General features: G+C 58.7%; 1 protein-coding gene across 3 annotated transcripts; it reads right to left on the reverse strand.

The window, feature by feature from the left end:
* Nucleotides 1-3,018: 3,018 nt before the first annotated feature.
* Nucleotides 3,019-18,020, reverse strand: UBE2J2 (ubiquitin conjugating enzyme E2 J2). 3 transcript variants are annotated; one of them, XM_027060775.2, is made up of 7 exons: nucleotides 17,861-18,020; nucleotides 13,270-13,400; nucleotides 10,898-10,938; nucleotides 5,835-5,937; nucleotides 5,611-5,749; nucleotides 5,183-5,263; nucleotides 3,019-4,623 (listed from the first exon to the last, which is right to left on the reverse strand). In XM_027060775.2, the coding sequence occupies exons 2-7, from the start codon at nucleotides 13,398-13,400 to the stop codon at nucleotides 4,339-4,341; spliced, it is 780 nt and encodes a 259-aa protein (XP_026916576.1). In that variant the 5' UTR covers nucleotides 17,861-18,020; the 3' UTR covers nucleotides 3,019-4,338. The 3 variants fall into 3 exon arrangements, with proteins under 3 accessions (XP_026916576.1, XP_026916580.1, XP_026916579.1); XM_027060779.2 differs by lacking the exon at nucleotides 17,861-18,020 and adding an exon at nucleotides 17,703-17,843; XM_027060778.2 differs by lacking the exon at nucleotides 17,861-18,020 and adding an exon at nucleotides 17,549-17,696.
* Between the last annotated feature and the right edge of the window lie 2,402 nt (nucleotides 18,021-20,422).

Below are 20,422 nucleotides of genomic sequence, written 5' to 3' on the forward strand. Positions count from 1 at the left end.
CCCGGGGGCGTGGATCCGCGCCTCCCGCAGGCGCTCTGAGCCTTTGGAAACAGCCCCACCCTTCCCCCCCCCTCCCCCCCCCCCCCGAGGGCCAACTCACCCTGGAAACTGTTAACACGAATTCACCCCACCCGCCTCCCAGCTCAGCTCCTGACACCTCACATCCAGCCCCTTCAGGGTGGTGGCCCAGGGTAGGGGAGCCCTCCATCAGGACCAACAGCCCCAACTGCCCTTCCTCCGTATGACCCACCTCACTCGGGCCCCCCAAGCCCTCTACACAGCAACCCCTACCCCAGGGTCCCGGCGATGCCCAGAAGCCTGGCTCAGATCCCACTCCTGAGAAAGGCAGGACCCAGGAAGCAGGACAGCTGACCCACCAGGCTCCCAGCTTTGTCCTGGCAGTGGGCGCTGGCCCTCCACTAGCGGGGAGCCTGGCTAGTGAGGGGAGGGACTGACTGACCTCAGAGCAAAGGCACGGTGGGTGGCCCCGGCCGCCCCAACGTCCTTCTGCCCCCTCCTCTTCTTGGGGCACGAGGCCAACCGTTACTGCCTGAGGGGCTGCCCTCACCCAAACAGGCCTCTGTGCGTCTGATCGTCCTGAGCCAGCAGGGGAAAGGGAGCGGAGTCCCCAGGCCTTTGCACCCCAACCTGGAGGTCAGCACAAGTGTGAGCCCCTGGGTGGCCGTGTGGCGCCAGAGGAGCAGGTTCCCTCCACAGCTGTCCGCCCAAGGAGAGGGAGCTCGGGATCTCCCCTCAGCTGGACCTGAGCAACAGTGGGCGGGTCCCCAGGGAGAGCTGGGACCCATCCTGAACCACCTCCAGGGTGCACGCCGCGGGCAACGGGTCCGCCAGGGCCAACTCAAGCCAACAAGCCCCACAGACTCACTCGCCGCGTGGTGAGGGCCTGCGTGGGGACCGAGGCTAGGACGGGTCAGAGCCATGGCTATAGCCCCCGCAGGAGCTGCTGCTTGCAGTCCGGCCTAGAGGAAGGTGGGGCACACCGGTCCTGGTGGAGGAGTCCTCCAGGCACCCCTCAACTTCCCGATGCCTGCCAGGAATGCTGAGGCGCCGAGACAAGCCTGGTGGGGAAGGTGTGAGGAGTGTCCGCCCAGGGTCATCCATCCCCTCTGCTGGCTCAGGCAGAGATAGTCGGTCACCTCCAGGGACAACAGAGGCCGGCTCTGGTGAACCCGGAGCTCACGACTGGGAGCCTCAGGTCTCTTGGGTGTCCAGCTGGTGAGCTCCCAACGCCCGGGTCCTGAGGAGGGCGCCGGGTCCTGAGGGGGGCGCCGCACTGCAGAAGATCCCCTTGTGCCCTGCCCCGTGGAACCCCAGATGTGCCCTGCACCCAACACCGGGTCAGGAAAGGTAGCCAGGAAGACTCCTCCTGAGTTGCCAGACCCCCCTTCGCAGGCTGGGTACCTGTGCTCCCATCAACTGCATCCTGACAGTTTGATCCTTCGAGGCTCAAAAGTGCGTCACCGGAGTGCCATCGGCAATGCGCCGTCTCTGGCTGCCGTGTGGACACTGCCAGCTGCAGCAGCCTCCGGCACGGTCCTCCTAAAGGCAGGCCAACAGCAGAGGGCCTCTGAAGCAGGATGGGGGAGCCACATGGCAATGGGCCTCAGACAGGTGCAACCATGCCTGAACCATGAGCTCTGCTCCCATCCCCAGGCACCTTGAGAACAAGCAGGAAGCAGGAGCCACTTCCTCGGCCCACTGGTCCAGCAGTCTCGGCCAAGTCATGCTCTGCGGGAGGTCACTGCCCCCTTAGACTTGGGTCCAGTGTCAGGGAACCAGCTCTCTGCTTTCAGTGCCCCCTCCCCCACATCCCACGGGTCCTCCCAGGGCCCAGCGCCCCCAGTGAGCACGGGGGCTGCCGGGAACCACCAAAGGGACCCTGCTCTCCAGCGTCCACGCCTCCCTGCCGCAGACATCAACTGCCTGCACAGGGGAGGCTCAGGCCAGCTGCCACACAGCCACAGCCCAGATGCTGGGTGCCGTCCCTACAGCGGGCTGCCTGAAGTCATGCCCTTGGCACCGGGAGGGCCACTCCAGCCTCAGCCCAGACCTGTCGGCTGCCTGGGAAGTTTCTCGGGGGAGAAATAAATGTCGGGTATGCCCTTCTCTGGGACCACAGGGCACACCTCCGGGACTGTTTCACCGGCGTCCATACAGGACCAGTTTTCTGGGGGGCTTCTCCCCCTGGATCCAGAGACTTCACAGCACGGCTTACACTCAGGGGTTCAGCCGGGCCAGCTGGGGAAGCACACGTCCAAAGGGTGGCCTAAGGGGGTCCAACTGCCCTCCACCGGGGACCCCACACAAGAACGAGGGGCCAGCGATTCCTCCGAGAGGGAGCGACACGTGTAGCCCCACAGGACCAGTTCATCTTTGTTTCTTATTGTTTTTTTATTTATTTGAAGCAATCTCTACACCCAACGTGGGACTCAAACTCACAACCCCAAGATTAAGAGTCGCACGTTCTTCCGACTGAGCCAGCCCAAGTGCATCTTTTATCTCGGGTCACTTCAGACAGCACACCGCCTCGGACCCTTGGTGAAGGCTCTGTACTGCACGGATCTACCTCTACTGCTGACAAAGGGTTTTTGATAGTTGAGATTTCGCATACAGCAAAGAAATAACCCGCGTCGAGTAAAATGTTTGCTAAGCCATCTACCTCCTCAAAAACCTCAGGAAACACTAAGTGTTTGATCAGATGCCCACCTCCACAGACGCACCCTTGAGCCAGGTGTGGACAGAGGGCGAGGCCCAGCATCCAGCACAGCAGAGCCTCGCCACTGCCCAGCACCGCCCACGCAGGGACCCAGGCCCAGCAGCATTGCCACCAGGGCCCGCGGTTATTCCTGGGGCACCACCGAGCTGCAGGTGCGGCAGCTCCAGCCCCCCCACCCCTCACAGGCCCAACCGCTGGCCTGCCCATGGGCCAGCGGCTAGCCTGGCACCAGGCTGAGACGGACTTGCGTTTCCGCCAACAGAGACTCAAACGGCACAAAATTTAGGAACAAAGATATAATGAAAGATTTTTTTTCACACGAGTGGGTTAAATACACACAAGTGGTAAATTATAGGGCAATTTTAAATAAACTGATCAAAACCCAAAGTCGAAGATGTACAAGCACGTGGCTGCACCTGAAGCCCCCTCTGGCCTCTGGAGTGAAATCACAGCACCTCAGCCCATGACTCACAGACACAGTGCTTCCAAATAACGTGCAAGGGAAACGATCAAGCAGGCGCTTAACGGAAGACATCAGTGACCCAGGGAGCCTGCTTAACCCCACCAGCCCCGCCCGCAACTCAGGGCAGTCCTCCCGGGGCAGCCTTCACCTCCTCTTGATGCCCAGTTGCGTGTGGTCTTCTAGGGGAAGAGCCCACACCGGACAGGGAGCAGCTGTGAAAAGGAACACAGGAGCCTATCTTCAGGGTACACCCAAGATCTGGGCCAAGTGTGAGGGGAGCCTGTCAGGTGCAGAACTCCATGGGGCTGCTGGGGTCAGAGGAAATGTCCTGTGGGTACCAAAGGTCACCCCTGCAGTAGCCAGGAACCTGGAGGTGGCAGTGGGGAGCCCAGCCTGGCATAGGTGTGGAGGAAAGGGGGTGGGGGGGGGTAAAGTGAAAGCAGCCTTCGGGACCGCAGAGGCTAGGGTGGCTCTTTGGACAAAGGACGCCACCTTGTGGTCAGACATCAAGCAGATGTGGAATTTCAACTTCAGCAAAACAAGAACCCACTTTCCTAGGAAGGATTGTTTCTTTCCAAGAGAATGCAAACACGTTTCAAAGGCTGAGGCCAAACCCCCACGTCTCCTGGACCCCCATCCGTGGCCGTCCTTGGCCAGCCCCTGGGCCCCCTGGCCAGGCCCCTGGGCCCTCTGGCCAGGCACAGCTGTGGGAACTGCTCCTGCCTGGTGAGCCAGGGCTCCACTGGACCAAGAATTGCACGCAGAGTATTTGCTAATCGAGTTTTGTATTTTTAAGTGACCAAATCTAGTAAAATGAAAAACAGGTTTACTAAAACAGGTCCGAAAGACGATACAGGAGATTAAGCTATAAAACCAAAGCATGAGGTCCCTCCTCGACACCCAAGCTCCATGGTTCCCAACAGACCCCAGGGCGAGGACAGGGAGCGGAGAATCTTGCACCTCCTCTAAATCCAAATTACACGCTTTGGTTTTTGTTTTCCTTTTAAAGGTTTTTAAAAAGCTAACCCCAGAAGTCAGGCAGGTCCACCCTGCGCCTGGCGGCACGTCCAGCCAGCCCATGGTGAGCTCGGGCGCGGTGCCCTCGGTTCAACCACCTCTGCCGGCTGTGGCGCGGGGCTCACTCCTGCGCTATGCTTCTCAGCACGTACTTGACCGTGTAGGCGAAGGCTGCAAACCCAACTATAACAAACAAGTTCGCCAGGGCGCCGCCCAGGAGTCCGTGGTGCCGGTTGGCCTGCTGGAGGCCCGCGAGGTGCGGCCCGGCCCCCGGCGCGTGCCCGTTGAGGAGCTGAAGCCCATTCTGACCGTGGTGTGTTTCCCCGTCTGGAACCACGTCTGGTAAGGGGAGAGCCTGGGGTCGGCTACTGAGTTCGTCTTGAGCTTTCTGTTTTTGTTTTATTTCCTAAGATAAAAACAGAAAGGAACAAGGCTTGGTCGAAATAAACTGCTTCCTTTAGGACAAGGGAGGGTCCTAAGATCCACCACAAAGATCCTGCCTGGGAGGCCAGTGGTCACCGGCCCGACACTCACCCTCGGAAGCGGGAGGCGCTCTTAACTCTGTTTAACAGATGAGGGGACCCAGGGACTCGTCAAAAACACCAAGCCTGCGCCGCTCAGGGCCTAGACTGAGCAGGTCCAAGCGACACAGAATCACTGTGGCCTCGACCTGGGTGCGGCCTACCCTGCTCCAGAGCAAAGATGAGGGTTCATGCCAGCCCCTCTTGGCAGGCCCTTCCCCACAGCCCAGCAGCCCACCCGAGGAGCCCTGCGCCCTGAGGAGGGGGGCAGGGCTGCACCTGCCAGTCAGCACCTACAGGTGCGTGTGAGAACAGGCGCCCTGTGTGCTGTGCGTGTGCAGCAAAGGGACACACAGCAGCACAGTTCTCTCTCCGGAAGAATCAAGTCTGGAAGCGCTCCTGGCGAGGGCATCGCAAAACGGACCGCCAGCATCTGTGCCTTACCTCCACGACTTCAGGGAATAATTCACAGAAGACTTTGTCTTTTAAATTAAACACTAAACTTTGTGCCGCCAGCTGTCTTTTCTAGGAAGAAACAGAAGAGAAATATCAGCCTGAAGATTAATTTCAACTCTTTCACATTCTACACGCATTTTATCCTCAAAAGCTGTTGTCTTCGTGTTGCTGAAAGCACTCGATAAACTTGCCGTTCACCACAAACTAATTCAGCCTCATCAAGGCTTATTCGTCTTTCACTATCATCAATTAACGCCATGAAACTTAGTTCCCACTTAGACGATAAGAAAATAAAGACCACTCGACAAGGACCAGACACCGTGCTGTCCCTGGAGGGAAGCCCGGCCTGCTCTTCCCACTGCCGAGGACATGAGCGGGAGCCCCCCAACATGCGAGCCGTGCTCTCCACCCCTCACCGTGAAGTCCGACGTCTCTATACTGCCCAGGGTGGGGCCCTTCTCCACCATGAAGCTAAGGAGCCCAGTCAGGATGGTGGAGACGGACCAGGCCGGGTTCCACGTGTCTGGGTGGAAATCCGTGATCGAAAGACACAGCCTGCAAGACAGGGACCCACTCAACAGAGCACACACACTCGTCATGACCACATTCACACTTGAGAAGCACGGCAGAAATGCCTTACCTTGTATTGCACTTGAATCTTCCATTGGGTGTTATCATATAAATACTAGGAGGTTTAAAAGGAAATTCTCTGGGAAAAACTAGTTTTCCATGGTAATAGCCACCTATAGCAAAACAGAGAAAGAGCCTTGTCACAGTCTACAGTGCACCCCCTGTGGGGGCAGCCCCAGGCACCAAGCTCCGCTCCAGCCCTCAGGCTGGTGCCACGACCCTCAGTCTCCCACTCTGCCCCCACCCTGCCAGTGCCGCCCCCCTCATCCCGGGCCCAGCGGCTGACCACCCCCGGAACACGAGCATCTTACTGGCAGTCTCACTGGGGGCTCATGACCACAAATCAAGAGTGGCCCTTGCCCCACATGCACAACCCTGCTCACCCTTCCCGGGCCCCCTGTCACTGAGAACAGAGCCTCAGAGGAAAAGCCATACCCAGCTCCTCACTGGGTCCTCTCGCCCACCCCTGAGCAGGTCGGCTGAGGTCACCCCTATTCCAGACCCCTCTCCCGCACTCCTGGTCTCTCCTTCTCCACCGAATGACACCCTGCAGCAACCAACTGCCATCATGTGATTCTCCCATCTCAGAAAAACAAAAACCAGGGGCGCCTGGGTGGCTCAGCCGGTTAAGCATCTGACTCCAGCCCAGGTCACGATATCACAGTTCGTGGGCCTGAGCCCTGCAACGGGCTCTGTGCTGACAATGTGGAGCCTGCATGGGATTCTCCGTCTCCCCCTGTCCCTGCCTCTCCCCAACTCGTGCTGGGTCTTTGTCTCTCACAAATGAATGTTTAAAAAAAAAACAACACACCTGACCCCACCTCACTCCCCCTCCTGCCAGCCGCTCACCCTCCTTTATGTAAAACCCCTTGAGAGCTACATCCAGGTCCACCCTGCCGAGGTTCCTGCCCCCACCGCGGTCCCCCAAATCCGACACGGAGATCAGCAGAGCCCGCCCCGTACCTCACAACCACGCCCCCTGCCTCCTTGGGCACCACCCCACCTTGGCTCCCCACTCCCGTCCCACTGCCCCGAGCACTGGCCGCTGGCTCCTCTGGTGCCCTCCCTGACCCCTCACACTTCTGGGTCCTCAGGCTCACGTGACACGGGGATATCTCCAACTGGCACCTGCACCTGGCCGTCTGGGGCTCCTCCCACCACTGCTGACCCACGGGCCGACCATCCGGGCGACACTGCCCGGACAGGTCCAAGACACAATACTCATTTCCCTCGAACAGCAACTCCACCCTCTTAGCCGCTCACACCAAAATCTGGGAGGCCCCGCTGCCTCCCTGCCCCCACCCACCGCCATCACCTCACACCTCCTCCACCAGCAAGCCCTGTTGGCCACGCCTCCAAACCGATCCAAACTGCTCACTTGGGATGACCTCGCGGGCCTCAAGGCTCTCGCCCCTGCCCACTCGGCTCCCGGTCCCACGGGCTACCTCACCTCACACCCTTCTCTCGGGGCTGCACCTGGGGGCCTACTGGAAACGCAAAGCCCCGGGCCCAATGCAGGCAGGCGACACGGGACATGACTTGACCGGACACCCAGTGATGCGCGTGCACGTGCGTGCTTGCGCAGCGAGGCTTCAGGAATGCCGCCCTGTCCTCCACCCGGGCCCCCTGCCGTCCCCAGCACCCTGGGTGGGGCCCCACCTCAAGGACCGGGACGCACCACACACGTCTGCTCTCACGCCACTCGGGTCGGGCCTCCCCACGTCTCGTACGGGTCGTAGCGCCCCGGCCGCCTCACGTGAGTGCCGTCTCCCACTCCAAGCTCTGCCAGGACCGGAGGGATGACGTGAGCGAGTGTCCCCCGTGAGGCCGACTCAACAGCCAGACGGGCCCCCGAGCGAGAAACTAGCACTATGAACGACACTCGAGGCACAGTCAGCCGAAATAGCTGAGAAAAGCCCAACTGGCAAATAAGCAAGAGATACCAACAGGTGCTTTTCTCAAGAGGAAGCAGGCTCGGCCGACGTGCACTTGGAGCTGGCCGCTCAGGAAACGGCTCCGTCCGCAGCGCAGCGGAGGGCAGGTGGGCAGGAGGATGCGGCCTCGCGGCGAGCCCGTGAACGTCAACACCCACACTGACCCGGCAGCCCCGCCTCCTGCGTCCACCCGAGAGACGCCAGGTGAAAGCCGGCCAACGCCTGCTACCCTCCGAGGGAAGGGCTCGCTCGGCAGGAGCCGCGCAGAGAGGCAACCGCACAGGGAGCAGACGGCTGCCGCGCAAACGCACGCAACCCCCACGGCCAGACGTGCAACGTCAAGCGTACGAGATGAAGTCCGGGAGGGTCTGTGGGGGAGGCTCATCCTGAGAGGTAAGGAGGCAAAGCAGGGGACGTGGGAGGGCGGAGCCTCACCCAGAGGTCAAGCCCTTGGGGAGTGCAGAGAAGAAGCGCACGCACCCCCACGCCAGCAGCTCCCACATCCTTCATTCCAAGCGTCCACAGGCAGACGAGCGACGAGCACAGCCCTGACCGAGCCCTGGGGGCGGAAACCCCAGAGAGCACGGTGGCCCCGGAGAGAGGCCAGGGAGGACGGTGCCCGGGAAGGGACGATGTTGCACCAAGCACCTCCTCCACTGAACTGCTTCTGCAACTCCGTTGCAACAACAACAAAAGATCCGTGGGCCACCGCGGTGCCAAGCAGCTCCTGGGTTCTCTGTTCCACTGACCCGCATTTCCCTCCACACTCGGCTCACCAAAGCTCAGGCATCTCAAAGCCAGGCAGACTGACTCCTCCCACTCTGTTCTTGTTTCAACTGCTCTGGGTCCTCTGCCTTTCCGTGTACGTTTTACAATAAAAATCTCAGAATAAATTTGTGTACGTCTACAAAAAACTGTGCCAGGACTTTGACAGGATCGGGTAAAATCCACAGATCGATTCAGGGAGAATCCTCAGCAACGCCTGTACCAGCGGAAAGCCACTTCTGAACCGTCAGGATCGGTGCACCTGGAATCTGCCAGCAGTAGCGTGGGCGCAGAGCCCAGAGCAAGGACAGGGTCGGTGCTCAACCAATGCTGAGCCGAACGGACATGGCCAGGGTGCAGGGCCATGAGAGACTGAGAAGGAGGGGTCGGAACATCCAGAAGCCAGAGAAGGAGCAAGTGTGGAGGAAGGAGCCCACACCATCAAAGTCCACAGAACCCCAGACACCGAGGCCGGAGAGCCATCCCTCGGATTGACAATTCAGGGGGCCCCTCATCGACCCTGAGGAGAATGGTCAGCAGAAGGCAGGGCTACAGAGTGCGGCCCTGAGCGCAAGAGAGGATGGGCAGCAGGGGAAGAGACAGGAGCAGGTGCTGAGGGGCAAGAGGGAGGCAGGCAGTGGAGGGAGAGAAGGCTAAGGACGGGCAGGGAAAGAAGAAAGAAGGGGAAGGAGGAACAGCAGGAAAAGCTGGTCTCTGAGGAGACAGCCTGAAGGCCATGACCAGCAGGGAGATACACAGGGCAGGACCACACATAAAGAAGCCCTGGTGACAGGGTTGGGTCTGGGAGTTGGGGGGGGGGGGGGGGGTGGTCTCCTGCGGTCCCAAGCCCTGCAGCCTCCACTCAGGGCCTGCCCTTTCCTCCCCCTGCCACCTCCACCCCTGTCCAGGTTCACTTCCAGCAGCAACAGGCCTGGTTACAAAATTACTAAATGTTCACAATTTATTGGAAAAATATTAAAACTATTAAAAAAAAAACCTTAAAATCCCACTTGTGAGAAAAAAAAATGCTCATTCCTAGTTTGTTAGAAACACACATGTATTTAACAAGTATTTTTTTTTAATGTTTATTCTTTTTGAGAGAAGGAAAGATGGAGTGCAAGTGGGGAAAGGGCAGAGAGAGAGGGAGACACAGAATCTGAAGCAGCTCCAGGCTCTGAGTTGTCAGCACAGAGCCCGACATGGGGCTCAAACTCACGGACCGTGAGATCATGACCTGAGCCGAAGTCGGACGCCCAACCGACTGAGCCACCCAGGCGCCTCCTTAACAGGCATTTTAATTATGACCTGTCCAGGCTGCCCTGAAGCCCATCTGCTGCTGCTTTTCTAGGAACCCCACCACAAGCCCATCAAGCCCACACCCCGCTGCTGGACACTCGGGCGGCCCCCAGTGTGACACTACACCCACCCTACAGAAAGGCTTCTGCACCTGTTTCCCCAGGACACGTCTTCCCAGAACAGAGACTCCTGTGTCAAAGGAGAGTCCTCATAAGGCTGGTGACACACATGCCAAACCACCTTCAAGAGAGCCAGGCCAGTTCCACTCTTAACCACCCACCCACACCCACAGCTTTCCCCTCATGGTCCAGAGCAGTGGGTCTCGAATGTGCTTCTCCAGCAGCCGGACTCTTTTCCAGTGAAATCTTACGCAAAACCCCCATGTGGAAGCAGATGCCACTCAAAGTGAGGACCCAGTGGCTGGGGAGCTGAAGGTACAGCCCGGCCACAGCTCTGCCCTGGGCTTGCCCCACCACGGCTCATCCCTCGACCTGGCCTAAACCCTGGGGCTGGTGCCAGGCTCCCTGTGGGCCCCCGACCCGCTGACTGAAAAATCCCAGGTCTACTTTGTAAATGACACCAGAGGACACTGGGCAGCATCACCAGGTCAGCCCCGGCATAACAAGGAGAGCAGGGGTGCCCGGCTGTGCCAGGGCAGACCCTGCACCCTCCCCGTGAGCCTCGGGGCCCCATCCACACGAAGGGGCTACCATGTGGCTCAGAGGGCTCGGCAGAGTGAGTGCTCGACAACCACGGCTTTCTTTCCCTACAACATTCGTGCGGGTCTGAACGCAGCAGGAGAAAATGGCTGCACTGCACGGCTTACCCGGTCTGTCTTCCGGCTCTGGCCCCACTCACGTCAGAGGCTGGGTACCCTCTGAGACCCACAGAAAGCCCCTGAAGACTAAACCGCTTTAGGGTCTGAAGCAACGAGGACAGACTCCAAGCAAGTGCAATGTTACTAATGGACATGCAGACTAGAGCGTGAGTCACAGACACGGAGTGCTTGACAGGAGAGGTCTGTTCAGAAGACAAAAAGGTCTCTTGTTCCCCTCGCTCAGATTGAAGACTGACTTACCTTCATAAGGAGTCATCTCTGGGCCTCGGACCACATAGTGCCTGAGGGAGAGAGGAAAATGAGCTGGCTTTAGGGACGGCAAACACTCCGAGTTCTGAGTCCCTCCGCGGCTGGGGTGTGGGGTCCAGCCGAAACCAGACGTGCGAACATCCCAGGTGAACTTGTGCTGTGGTCTACGGCACTCCTAACGGGGTCTTAGGAACTGTGTCTTTCACGTCCTCCACAAAGTACTTTCGTGCCTGCGACACCTAAGAAACTAACACTCTCTAACCATGAAAGTCCAGTAACAAATTTTCAAATGCTAATTTCACACGCATTCTTGAGATGTACTTAGAAACTTGCACTTCTCAGTGTGCCCAAATATCACGAAGTAGGCCAAGCGGGGAACGGCTGGTGACATGAGGTGGCTCTGTGTCCCCCAGTGTTGATGTTCTAGAAGAAGCAGACGTGTGACCTCAGAGCAGCTGGCCTCACGCAGGAGAACAGGGATAGCCTGTAACTGTCACTGAAGTCCTCACACAGAGCCCAAGCCCAGGTGGACCCACGTGCTTCAGACCACGAGCGGCGGCACTCACAGATTCCACTCTCCCATGCAAATAAGGAGCTTCGGCCGCACGTCAAGAGGTGCGTGGACTTAAGCATTTTCAAATATAAGAGAAAAGCACGAAAGAGAACGCAGAGCCAATCAGACACAGCTGTTAGCACGTCACTAAGCATCCCTTCGGAAACCCCTCTTCCCACAAATGCCACTTGAACATCGTGGATGAAACACATGCCAGCTGATATGTTTTACTCCACAAACACTGCCATCCTGTGTTGGGGGACCAGGAACAAGCCTCAGACCTTAAGCACGTGACACACCCAGGAACGTGGCCTTAATTTGTCACTGCTCCCAATTCCGGGGTCCAGTTTGGCAACACTGGGTAGGGGCAGCGAGCAAGAGCAGAGAGCCCAGCGGCCTGAGTGGCCAAGCAGCACAGCACTCGGGGGACACCCCCAGCAGGTGATAGAGCCCAGCCAGCAGGCCGGACACGACTGTCCCCAGCCAGTCTGGGAACTGGATTCCAGAGTGGGGAGAGGGGCTCACCACCCTGATGCAACATAAACTGTTTATGCCAACGATACAACATGGATCGTGCTAGAAGGAAGGCAGCCTCCCTGCTAGGGGTCTGGAACACTGGGAGGTGCCGGGCAGAGGCACATGACCTGCTCCAACTGGCAATCTTGCGTCCTGGGTCTCTGATAGGCTTCCCTGGGGGACAGCACCTCATGTGTGTGGTCACAGCAGGGCTGGGAGGGGCTCGTGTCGGTCTCCTATGGACTCCGACTCCAGCGCACTGTCTGTCCCTTTGCTAATTTTGCTGGTTTTCCATGGAAACAAACCTCAGCGATCGATCCTCCTTGTGAATGACTGAACCTGGAGATCTGAACTCACAGGCAGAGAGGCTCCCCAAACAACGAGGACGACCCTGCGACTGCTGTGGGAGCTGTCCCTCCATCTGCCAATTCAGGGGGCCGGGGAAGCTCTGTTGTAACCCCAAAGCCTCAGTCCCGTGCGGCCCTTTTCACCCTGAAAACCCTCCCTCACCTGCCAGAGCAGCCCCTCCTCCCCAAGCTGAGGAAGGTAGATCCAGAACCCGTGAACACCTGTCCAAACACCTGTCCAATCTAAAAAACAGCTTTTAACTCAGTTAAATTCCTTTTCTCTGGACAAAATACCCTTCACACAGAAAATGCTTACTATCTCAACCCTACACTTTACTTCCCACAGAACCGATAAATCTGGTAAGGGCAGCATTTCCGTAGAAGCACGTAACCTCCTAAGGCCACACCTGAGCACAGCCTGAAAGTCACTATATAACAAGTGTGCGTGAGGCTCAGAGCCTGTTACGTCAGCCAGGGCTACCAAGCACTTGCCCCAGCCAGCGCCAGGAACCCAAGCATCAGGGCCCCTGACCCTCTGTTACAAACTCTCTAAGACAGGACAGGCCACTCTACAGCACCAAGATGCAAAGAGCAAAAGGAGAGTCTAGAAATGCAACTTCTCCACCAACAGCCGTGAGACCTATGACGTGCCCCAAAGCCTCCCCTATGGATCCCACAGACCCACCTGAGAGGCGCTCCCCAGCGTGCTCTCTCCAGACCCAGGGGACAGAGGTCAAGGAAGACCCCATGGTAGCCCCAGCCACCGCCCATCAGGAAGACAACCAGGCCTCATCCGTAGGCCTCAGCCTGCCCGCGTCTGAAAGCGGTACAGACAGATGCACCCTTCCCAATGCCACAACAGACAGGAGCACCAGGGCCTCCCCATCAAGTGAGCAGAGAACCCAGGTGACAGTCGGCGTGGGGTGAATGGTCACGTGGAGCCTTACCATTCAAGGATATTGGAAGGGAGGGGCTCAGCACAGATGTAAGGCACCGGGTCCTTCTTAATGCGAAGATAGTCCTGTTTCAGCCTCTGGGTCGCTGTCGTCGGAGCTCTTTTATTGCTGCTGCTGCTCATCTAGGGAAAGCAAACGTCTGTTTCCAAAGAACGACAGACACGCCCTGCCTCCTCAGCCACAGACAGCTTCAACGGTCCCACGAGGTTAAGCCCAGCCACCCAGAAGCCAGGCCTGCGGGCTGTCCTGACTTGCCGCCCACCCCCACACCAGCAGGACTCGACGAGTCTCCTTGGGGGTCTGCCCCCCACAACCTTCGTTTATGTGACACCAGGTCAAAGATAAAAAAATGAAACAAAACCAAAGCCCCGCTTCCGTCCTCAAAGAACCTACCCGGGAGAAAGACCTCGAATTTAAAGGGTCCTAAGGACCGGTGTGCTGAGGCCAGCATGGCCTGGTGCTCCTGCGCTCTGTGCTAATGAAATGTTTACACCACAGAAATCAGGATGCACCCCAAACCAGCCCCCAACAAAAGCCTGTTGTTAAACATTTTCCAACATATCTACTACTGCTCAAAAGTCGATGGGAGGACGGGGGACCTGGGTGGCTCAGTCGGTTAAGCATCTGACCCTTGATTCGTCTCAGGTCATGATCCCACAGTGTGAGCCCCACTTAGGATTCTCTCTCTCTGTGTTGTGTGCCCCTCCCCCACCTGCATGAGTGCTGTCTCACAAAATTACTTTAAAAAAAAGTAACTAAAAAACAAAATGGATGGGAGGAACAGGGGAGACTGGAGAAAGATGGGGGGCCCTGAAAGTCTGACATTCACACTGGGAAGAGGCAAAAGGAGCACCCTCCTGATCAGAGCTAAGGACACGGGTAGAGGCTTCAGACAGCATCACGGGTCCAGGGAAGGGCACTGGGCCACTGTGTAAGGAGCCACAGCACAGTCAATGGTGGCTGACAAGGCTGACCAGGGAGGCAAGGCCACGCAGCCAATAGCACTGCAGAAAGTTTTTAGGTCCAAGTCTTAAGAGAGACCAGATTTTCTGTTGGATCACTTGGGACAGGTTAGCAGAGCTTGAAGGGGACAGCATGAGACAGATGAGATGGCACGGGAGGGACTGGACAGCACTGAAGGCTGAGGACCAGGAGTGAGGTCGCAGCCATCATTCAAGAGAAGAAACGGCCTGGCTCAGGGGATGGGGGGGTGGAGCCTGGGACACCTCAGTGATGCTCGGAGGCAGAGGGGAGCGATGGTGAGAGAGAAGACAGAGCTCCCCACCCTCACAGGCATTGGAGCAGCTCAGCCTGATGTGCTCTGCATGCAGAACTTTCCCCTAAGACAGCAAGGCAAAAAAGTTCTGCTGCTAAAAATAAAGTGTGAAAGCTGCCAGTCTAAAATATGATAGAGACAGAGGACACATGGGGGTATGCGGGAATGGGAAGGGACAGCAGCTTCCAGGCTAGAGTGGTGGCAGATCGAAGCCATGCCTGTCCTGCTCTCCTCCACGCCACTGACGCTGCCACTCAGCCATCTCAGGCCATCTTGCCAGCACACTGGACATCAGCGGCCAGGATCTCGACCCTGACCTCCAGCCTGCACAAACCTGAAGTCACTCTCCGCCCCCCATCATCTCCACCTCAGGGCCTTTGCTTGCTCATTTCCCTGGCAACAGCCACAGCTCCTTCCGATCCGTCAGGTCAGAGGTCTCTGGACTCCTGCCCCTTTGCTGGCTCGATTCCCCTCAGAGCACTAAACCCACTGCACTACAGCCGGGGCTTGGTGTGCTTCCCACACCCCAGGGCCTGCAGAGTGGTCCTCCTGCACACGTCATTGCCCACCCTTTCCTCCTGTTCCCACTCCACTCACCCTAATGCAGGGTCGTACTACCTCTCCCATCAAGCACCACCAGACTCGCCACTGGCCCCCAGCTTCCATTCTCCCCTTTTCAGTGCACCCCGTACACTTAAATCAGATTAACTTTCTCCACCCACAATTCTGATCATAGCATTTCAAGATCTCCCCACAGCCAAACAGACAAACTACAACACCTCCCCCTTCCTGCCAAGCCCCCCACAAAGAAGCCCAACGAGCCCTCCTAGCGTGTGACTCCCAACCCCCTCCTCACCCTAACCCTACGGCTGTCTCTCAGCCTGGTCTCTACTGGCAGAAAACCCACCTGTGCCCTTCCTGGCCTAGCTCAAAAGCTAAGTCCCTCAAGAGCCTCCCTCATTTCCCTAGTCAAATGCCCCCACAGGCCTCCCTGCGACCCAGCTCCACACCACACAGGTGCCCTCCAGGCGCCAGCAGGAGCAGGAGCAGGAGCAGGCTGCAGACAGCCTGGGAAGGGAGTGCTCTCCCGCGCAGCACTGCCCCCAAGCTCCTGGCCAAGCCAAAGGGGCCAGGTGGCTCACCTCACCGGAAGCAGAACCGCCACACCGGACTTGTTGGGTGTCTTTTACATGTTCACCCTATGGCTCAGCCGGTTGAGCGTCCGACTTCCACTCAGGTCAGGATCTCGCAGTTTGTGAGTTCGAGCCCCGTGTCGGGCTCTGTGCTGACAGCTCAGAGCCTGGAGCCTGTTTCAGATTCTGTGTCTCCCTCTCTCTGCCCCTTCCCCGCTCATGCTCTGTCTCTGTCTCTCAAAAATGAATAAACATTAAAAAATTTTTTTAAATGTTCACCCTAAAATTAACACTCTGTAATACACAAAAAATTCCCTGGGCAATTCAAACACCACCGTGTTTGTGCGTAATTATGTGGCAAGGCTGGGTGCTTAATGAAGCTTACAGGACAGACACACAAAATAAATAGATCCTGCCGGGTCAGTCACAAACTTTTCGCTCATTCTTGCTCTCAAAGGTATCAACTTTTTTTTAAGTTTATTTATTGTTGAGAGAAAGAAAAAGCACAAGTGCAGGAGGGGCAGAGAGAGGTGGAGAGAGAGAGAGAATCCCCAGCAGGCCCCACACTGTCAGCGCAGAGCCCGATGCGGGGCTTGAACCCACAAACTGAAAGATCATGACCTGAGCCAAAGTCGGGCGCTTAAGCACCCAGATGCCCCTCAAAAGCATATTCTTTAAAGTCTCATTTATGACTCAACTACTCAGTTCAGGACAAAGAAAAAGTTCCCTGAGGACCCCTCCTTCGCCCCACTCAGTGCCCTCAGGGGCCCCTCTGGTCTACGGCACCTGCACAGACCCGTGAAGCAGGTCTCAGGTTCCCTGCAAATCCCCACAGATGGGGAACATGAAAAGCGTTATGCTGGAAGAAAAAGGGTGCAGCATGAAAACAAATGTCAGGAGTGAAGTGTCAGCACACGGGAGGTAAGGGAGCGCTGCCTGGACCAACGCCCGGCAGGCCGCGAGTCCCGCCAGCCTCACACGGACACACCTGTCATCTGCCCAGCACCCAAACACCCTGCTCCTCTCTTCTCCGCACCTCTCTCCCACTCTGAGTAAGCGTAATTCAGGTGACAAAGTGGCATGAGACCTTGGCCTGACCGACCAGATGGGCACGTGACACTCCCAAGCCCGAGCCTTTCACGGAAGTCTCTCCTTTCTCCACCAGGATTGCTTCACAGGCTGGATAGGGGCCCAGGGCCGGTGGAGACAGTCCCACTACCACTCAGGCACCTGCCACACAGGTCAACACTTCAGAAAACAGCAGACTGCTGACCGCAAGCCCGAGGCACCATGCCCGAAGTCTACACAGCAAGTGTTCCAATGATGCTCCTTTCTACTAAAGCCAGATTACACCAAGTCTCACTGACCTGGAACAAACACAGTACCCACCTGGCCCATCGCTGCGCTGTGTTCTCACGCGCTTAGTAGCTCTACTCCCACCAGGCTTTACCCCTCTTTGGCTGTTCCATGCCTGGGCCCAGAAAGTGGCTGGGAACTGGACTTGAATTAAATACAGACCAGCTAGGTGGCATCCAGTGAAAAAGGAGCTACAAGTTCACGTCTCTTGAAGCTGAGAGGGTGCAGGTAACCGGCAGAGGTGGAAAGTGGGCCGGCATAGACGAGGAACTGGCCCAGGGCCCAACGTGAGCGCTAGTCGGCAAGGCCCACGGTGGAGCCAGCCGACTGGAGCTTCCCAGTCTTACGGCCTGAATTTTCTCTCAGCTACTACCCCAAGAGGCATAACCCTAAGGACACTCATTCCTGCTGGAATTTACGAAACAGTTTGGGTACTGATTACGAGTGAAGCGGCGGGCTCGATGGCAGCCACCCCAACACCAATTCCCAGGATACATTTACAAACCAAGATCTATGCCGGCTAGTTCTGGAGGTGCCCGCAAGCGTGCCACTAACAGGAGGGCCTTCCGTGGGAGCCCCAGCCGTGAGGCCAACCAAATCCCCAAGCTGGCCGCAGGACCACCCCGGCCCGGAGCCCCGGGCGCCCCGCCGTAACCGACCTCAGGTTCCGCGCACGGAAGCTCCAGGCCCGGGCCCCTCGAGCGGCAGATCGAACGGCGACAAGCCTCGCGGCGGCCCCGTACCCTCCGCGCGGGCCGGTTCCAGCGGGGCGGACGCGCGGCCGAAGCCCCGGTTCAGGCCCGCGCCGCTCGCTCACCTCTCCCCGTCGCCGCGCGTGGGCCGCCGCCGCGCTCAGGCTCGCCGTGGTCGAGACCGGAGCAGGGAAGGAAGAGCGTGGCCCGCGCCGGAGAGCCTCACCGCGCCGGGAGCGAGCCCACCGCACCGCTGCAGCGCCTCCGCCACCGCCACCGCCGCCGCCGCCGCCTAAGCTTGCAAGATGGCCGTTCACGGGGCGGGCGGGGGAACTGTGCTCACACCCACTTCCGATTCCGGTGCGCCGTGCCCCGGGGTGGCCGCTCTAGCCGGCCGGGCGGACCTCGCCTGCGTCTCGCTGCCGCCTCGCGGCCCGCAAGGGAGAGAGCGTCGGCGCGTGCGCACTAGCGGGCAGCTCCTTGGGGCGGGGGCCGCGGGACGGTGGGCGCATGCGCTTCGGCGGGCAGCTCCGGGCGGTCGGACCTCCGGTGTCTCCGCTGATCTGGTCAGGCCGCCAAGGCCCTCCTGGGCATCTTTCCGCTACAGCGTTGTCGGCGGGCGGCCCCAGGGGTTGTCAGCGGCCGCAGGGGTCCCGGATCCCCTCACTCTGCACACTACCTCCCCATGAACCCTGGCCGAGAGCGGGGCGCGCCAATCCCAGGAAGACAGACAAGCTCCGTCAAAGGGTGTCTCCGGAGGTGCCGGCATGAACTCCGCCTTGAGTTCACTGGGACCCCGACCCTCCCACCATGCTACCCTCCACGGAATGGGAGCAATCCGGCCTGGGGAGCGCAGTCCTTGTGCCCACTTAACAGGAGAGAGCTGGAGGCGCTAGAATCCTCCGGCCCCATCAGTAACTGAACCTGCCCAGGGCCCCTGAGAGTCACGTCCTGAATCTCCTTGTCTGGCCACCAGTGAGGCATGGGGATGGGGAGCACTGCCAGAACCTGGGCCAGGTGGGGTCTGCCATGGGCAAGCCTGTCCAGCCCCTGCCTATGGGGAGAGCTGGCGTCATAAAAATAGTTTCACTGTTTCCCCAACTGAATTTTCCACCCAGCCCATGAATGGGGTCATTATGCAACAGTGGACACTGCACTGAGGCTTGCTTTCTGCTCCCACAGTCCCTCCCTGGCCCTGGGGGGGCGGGGGGGGGGGGAGGCAGAGCCTGGCCACTGTGAGTATGCCTGAAGCAGTTAGGTGCAGCTGCTGCTCCCAGGGCCAGCATCAAAAGGGTCCTGATTGCAGAGGCCTGGGGCTGGCCCTCTCTGCTCCTCAAGAGTGCCGTGGGGAAGGCTTGGAGGGACGTGAGCACACAGGAGGTAGGAGAGTTGGTGTCTGAACGCGGGGTGGGCTGGGCAGCTGAGTAAGCCAGCATACGTACTCCTACTGCCCTCCCTGGAGAGAAAACCCGGGACAGGGCCAAGCGGGGGCTCGGGTATCCACTCACAGGTTGTTTCGGGGAAGTGCTGCATATCGACTATGAGGCAGGTGGTAATCATCAGCCTGGACAGGTCTGGAAACCACGTGCCGGACTGCATGGCTCTGTGGGACAACGCTGGTGTTCCAAACCCTTCACCAAGCCCCTGAGTGCCTCTTGGTACAGGCCACAAGTCAGCGAGGTGACTGATCACACAACCATTAACAGATGCCAGCAGAGGGCAGGCAGCCATGCTTACCCTTGACCCTGGCCCACCCGGGGCATCTCAGGCAGGATCTGGCCCCAGGCCCTGGGCAGAACCCAGAAGGAGTGCCCATCGTCCCCCAGTCTGCTGCCAGGTGAGTCGACCCGTGGGAATCCAGCCTGCTTCCGCTTTCTACCACGTCACCCAGTCCTGGCCTGCCTGCCTGGTGGGGAGGCTGGCAGTTTCTGGAGCTTGGCCTCCTGCTGCGACACTGCGCATCGTGCCTGTGCCTTCACTCCTCTGCCTCCTCCGAGAGCTCTGCCGTCCCCACGCAGGGCGGACCCAGCTCTTTTTAGCACATGGAAAGTTATGTAAGGGAGGCTACCCCAGGGCACCTGGGGTTCAAGCACAGGTGTGTCTGGCATGCACCCACGCGCACCTGCAGAGCATAGGCAGTGGCGGTATGGGCCTGGGTCCTCGGGCAGGTAGAGGCACTCTCCTGCCTCAGTTGGTCCCTGTGTAAAGTGGGGGAGCCAGTGGGGTTGCATCTTGATGGAAAAGCTCAGCTCAGAACCCCCCAGCATCAGTCCCAACCTCCTGATCACCAAGCACCCTTGAGTCACACCTGAGGAAGAAGGTTCCTGAGACAGATGTGGCCACCAGGTCCTGCCAAGACCCTCGCCCACCGGCCCCACCTATGCTGCCCTCCGGGCCAACAAGGCCCACGCTGCCCAGGCCTCTGGCCGTAGAGCTGGTGGCCTCAGCAGTCAGGCAGGAGTGGGCAGCTAGGCTGGCAGTTAACGACAACTGAGACCTTCTCAAACCCCAAAGCCACCCTTCTGGAGAAGAAGCTGGAGCTAACCTTCCTGCCAGACTTCCTTCCAACCACTGCCACTTCCGCCAATGGCCAAGCTGCAGGGAGAAGATGGCCATGCTCACTCCTGAGCATCTTGGGTCCAGGATCCATGCTCCGTCTCAGAAGAGCTGCCAGGAAGCCAAGAGGG

This window comes from Acinonyx jubatus, chromosome C1 (genome assembly GCF_027475565.1).
Source record: "Acinonyx jubatus isolate Ajub_Pintada_27869175 chromosome C1, VMU_Ajub_asm_v1.0, whole genome shotgun sequence".
Classification (NCBI taxonomy): Eukaryota; Metazoa; Chordata; class Mammalia; order Carnivora; family Felidae; genus Acinonyx; species Acinonyx jubatus.

What these genes read in the sequence shown, in the direction of transcription:
- UBE2J2 (XM_027060775.2), bottom strand. Translation starts at nt 13,400, where the DNA reads ATGAGCAGCAGCAGCAATAAAAGAGCTCCGACGACAGCGACCCAGAGG. An exon ending in CCTTCCAATATCCTTGAATG is followed by an intron (nt 10,939 to 13,269) that starts GTAAGGCTCCAC and finishes TCTCTCCCTCAG; the next exon opens with GCACTATGTGGTCCGAGGCC. An exon ending in TAGAGACGTCGGACTTCACG is followed by an intron (nt 5,264 to 5,610) that starts GTGAGGGGTGGA and finishes GTTTCTTCCTAG; the next exon opens with AAAAGACAGCTGGCGGCACA.